This window comes from Triticum dicoccoides, chromosome 5B (assembly GCF_002162155.2).
Source record: "Triticum dicoccoides isolate Atlit2015 ecotype Zavitan chromosome 5B, WEW_v2.0, whole genome shotgun sequence".
Taxonomy (NCBI): Eukaryota; Viridiplantae; Streptophyta; class Magnoliopsida; order Poales; family Poaceae; genus Triticum; species Triticum dicoccoides.
Window position 1 is genome coordinate 94,841,544 of NC_041389.1, and position 3,827 is coordinate 94,845,370.

A 3,827-nucleotide genomic window follows, 5' to 3' on the forward strand; every position below is an offset into this window, starting at 1 on the left:
ATATAGTACAAGTTATCCTGACTAAAGTTGGTCTTCGACTGCCAAAGGCACTGGCGATGACGCCGTCTTGGGCTCCACAGTGACCTCCGTCCTGCCGCTCTACTGGTCTTGGTCTTGTTGCACCAAAACGGTAACCTTTGCCTGATGCCTCGGTACTCCGCACCTGTGCTTGCCCCTTTGCACCAAAGAGGAAACGAGGACACTGGATAGGTCGGCGCCCGCCTGGCATCCGCCTGGCCTCGATCGTCATGGCTTGCATCATGAGTACCTCACGAGGTACCCCTGCCTTGATCTCTCCGCCTCCTCGCGAGCCTGCCTGGCAAGGCTGCTCCTGAGGAAGCCTTGCATCATCCGCCCCGCGAGGGTCTTGAGCTTGAGTTGATGAAGATGGGCCCTACTGGGCCACTCCTTGAGCCACGCCGCAGGCCGCCGGCAGGCAAGTCTGGGGACCCCCGTTCCCAGAACGCCGACACATACCCTAATGCAGCGATGGACTTGCTACGGCGGCAACGGTGGAGCAGGATCCCGTTGACAGCGGCGGAGACCAGCGGTGGGAGGTCGCTGGCGATGAGGAGGACGATCCGGAGACCCGAAGAGGCAGAGCAGGATGTGCGCGGGCAAAGGGTTTTGGAAGATTTTCCAAAATTTGACCCGTGAGTATATATAGCCCGACCCTGTTGGTGTGACCGAGTGGAACAACTCGGTGGCACCGAGATGCAAAACTGCAAGCAGTTGCTGCAACTCGGTGTGAGCGAACAGTTCCAATCGGTTGCATCGAGATTGAAAACCTAGATCAACTTAGTGATCTCGGTACGACCGAAATGGATGAATCGGTCAGACCGAAACGCACAAAGAAGTTTGGAAGTTTAAGTCTATGACGAATCGGGGACTCCGAGTGCTCCTCACACAAAGTGGTTCGAATCTGACTTGATCAAACTTTGTGATGTAGCATGAATAGAGTTTGAGACAAGAAAAGCCTAGATAGCTAGAGAAGGTTCTTAGGCATTCTTGTCCATCTACTTGGCAAAAGAAAAGAAACTAAACAATCAAAACAACAAGTGGATGTCCTTAAATGAGTAAAATATGCAACCAACATGCTCACACAATAAAATGGCAAATAAAATATGTGACAAAGCATGCTGACACAACGTTCCTGTTGACTACAAAGACTTATGTAACAATTTCGTTAATGTGAAGATAATGTGTCGCCTCAGTGTCTCGAAAATAAAAGAAAGAACAAAATCATTGAAGCCAACAACAGAAGCACTTGCTCCTAGCTCAAGCAAATGAGCAGAAAGGATCAAAGGAACAATGATTTGGAAAATTCGGGAACAATCTGAGCAAAAGGTCCAACAAATCATGCGTTAATTCCACCATCGGCGGTGACAGAAGATGGACCAAACATCGATCGTTTCATTTCCTACCTTAGCTCCGCCTGATGAACGAGACGACGGCGCCCATCTCCCTCTCCGCCTTGTCGCCCCAGCCGGACTTCTCCAGGAAGTAGACGTGCCCCTCGCCGTCGGTCTGGTACAGCACCGCCTCCTCCCCTGTCCACGCGCTCCCCCTCAGCGCCTCCACGTACATCCGGCCCCTGTCCCGCATCGTGTCCAGCTCCGCCACAGTGACAAGTGCTCGCCGGCAGCCGAGCGCCGCCCACTCCTCCGCCGGCATCGCCAGCGGGTTGATGAACGGGTGGTCGGTCCCGTACCTCCCCGCGCACACGAAGCCCCACGACCTCTCCACCCTCTGCAGGAACCTGGGGTCCGCCCCCTCCGACGGCACCAGATCCTTGCCGCGGAAGTACGGGTGCAGGAGCACCAGCCCCTCGATCTCCGCGCTCGCCGGCAGCCCGTTCTCGCTGCTGCCGGCCCTTGTTGCCATGTTGTGTGCGATGTTGGCGCCGGCGCTGTCGCCCGCGACGAAGACGCGCGCGGAGTCGCCGTGCTCGGCCAGCCACGGCTCCCGCCCGGCGGGGCCGCAGCTCGCCAGGGCCCAGCTGAGCGCGGCCCACGCGTCGTCGTAGGCGGCCGGGAGCGGGTGTTCTGGCGCGAGGCGGTAGTCAACGGAGACGGCGACGACGCCGGCCGCGGCCACGAGGGCGTTGAGGAAGCGGTAGTGCGTGCCGGAGAAGGCCGAGTGGACGGCGAAGGCGCCCCCGTGGAAGTAGACGAGGACGGGGAGCTTCTCGGACCGGGGCACGTCCTTCGGCAGGTACAGCCGCGCGGCCAGGCCGGCATCGGCGTCGATGACGACGTCCTTGCAGGTGACGCCTGTGGCGGCTTCCGTGCCGGCGTCGACTCTCGACGCGCCCATGAGACGGTGGACGCGGCCGCTCTTGTAGCGGATGAGGAACGGCGAGAAGTCGAAGTCGACCTCGGTGTCCGGATCCATGGCCGCAGTCGCGCGCGGTCGAGTTTCCGACGAGCGGAAGCGAAGTGTGTGCACGATTGCAGTTTTGCAGCACGCCTCGGTCATGGCTCCCGGAGTAAAATCGTGTCACTGGTGGGCATCAGCGACCATTTCGTCGATTGAATTAACAATTCCATCCACTTTGGAATCCAGGTGGAAACAGGAGGCATGGTCGGGCAATCCGCGCAATCGTATGCGTGCTCAAATTTGCCGCGCGCTGAACAATTGAAAATCCAGCCTGGCCATTTCCGCACGAATTAACATAAACAATTCAGATTAACGTAAACAATCATTTCCCTTTGCAACCCTCAACCCGCCTTAAACAGTGACCTGCCCGATGACGTCAACGTTTTACAACGTGTTATCTTTTTTTCTTTGAAAAAGCTTTGTCGGTCTATTCATCATCAGTAATGTTAGTGCAAAGAAAACTGATATAAAAATCACAACCTGATCCGTAGATCACCTAACAATGATTACAAACACCGGTGCAAGCCAAAAATGTGACGTCGTCATTGCCCCCAACATCAGAGCCGTGCAAAATTTATTATAGTAAACAATTATTAAGTTACCGTGCTAAGACCCCAGAGGACCAATGCACATAACAGTAACTGCTGTCTATGTAGAGAAGCGTAGATTGAAAGGATTCAACTGTAGACACACAAACATTGACGAACGAAAAATAGATCCAAGCGGATCCATCAAGCCTCTTGCCTCCTCCTAGTAAAGATTAGGTTTCTTCTGCGTCCCATAGGCGTTGCCGCCGGTCCGCCTCGTCTCCTCTAGCCTTAGGGCCATGGAGGCGCGGTGGATCCCGGTCTTTGCCGACGGGATGGCTCCGGCTTTATATGTTTCTTTGAGTTTTGATAGGGTTTGTGTCTTGCTCGGGAAATCGAGGCGGCAACGGTTCCCTGAGATGGAATAAGGTTCCCTCGTCGAGCCCCCGTCTCGGTGGTGGGTCTAGCATCGTTGGTGGGCATGTGGAGGTGTGTCTTCAAAGGATCTGTCTTTGGTGGATCTTGTCGTCGTTCGTCTACGCTCCCGTGTTTCTAGATTGGATCCTTCCGATTTAAAGGTTGTTGTTCTGGTGTTCTAGTCCTATGGGATCTTAGCACAATGACTTCTTGACTGTCTATCATAATAAGTTTTGTCCGAATCCGGTGGGGGAGGGACGATGACAGCGGCGCGCCTTTCGGCTCGCCTCACTGCTTGTAGTGGTCGCTAGGTGGTCTACGGATCTGAATGTAATTTTTATTATTTTTGGTGTTCCTTGTACTATCATGATTGAAAATGAATAGATCAGATGGTTTCCCGCAAAAAAAGACAAAAGCCGACCAAATCCCGCGAGATCCGTCAGAGAGAAATCTTCACATGCCCTTCAACGACATTGGAAGCACCACCGAGACGAAGGCTAGACT

General features: G+C 54.5%; 1 protein-coding gene across 1 annotated transcript; it reads right to left on the reverse strand.

Moving 5' to 3' along the window:
• Positions 1 to 1,167: 1,167 nt before the first annotated feature.
• On the reverse strand, positions 1,168 to 2,493 carry LOC119305235 (probable carboxylesterase 13). The gene has a single exon (XM_037581811.1). It carries the CDS (start codon positions 2,476 to 2,478, stop codon positions 1,426 to 1,428), a length of 1,053 nt encoding a protein of 350 aa, XP_037437708.1. The 5' UTR covers positions 2,479 to 2,493; the 3' UTR covers positions 1,168 to 1,425.
• Positions 2,494 to 3,827: the final 1,334 nt, after the last annotated feature.

What these genes read in the sequence shown, in the direction of transcription:
- LOC119305235 (XM_037581811.1), bottom strand. Translation starts at nt 2,478, where the DNA reads ATGACCGAGGCGTGCTGCAAAACTGCAATCGTGCACACACTTCGCTTC.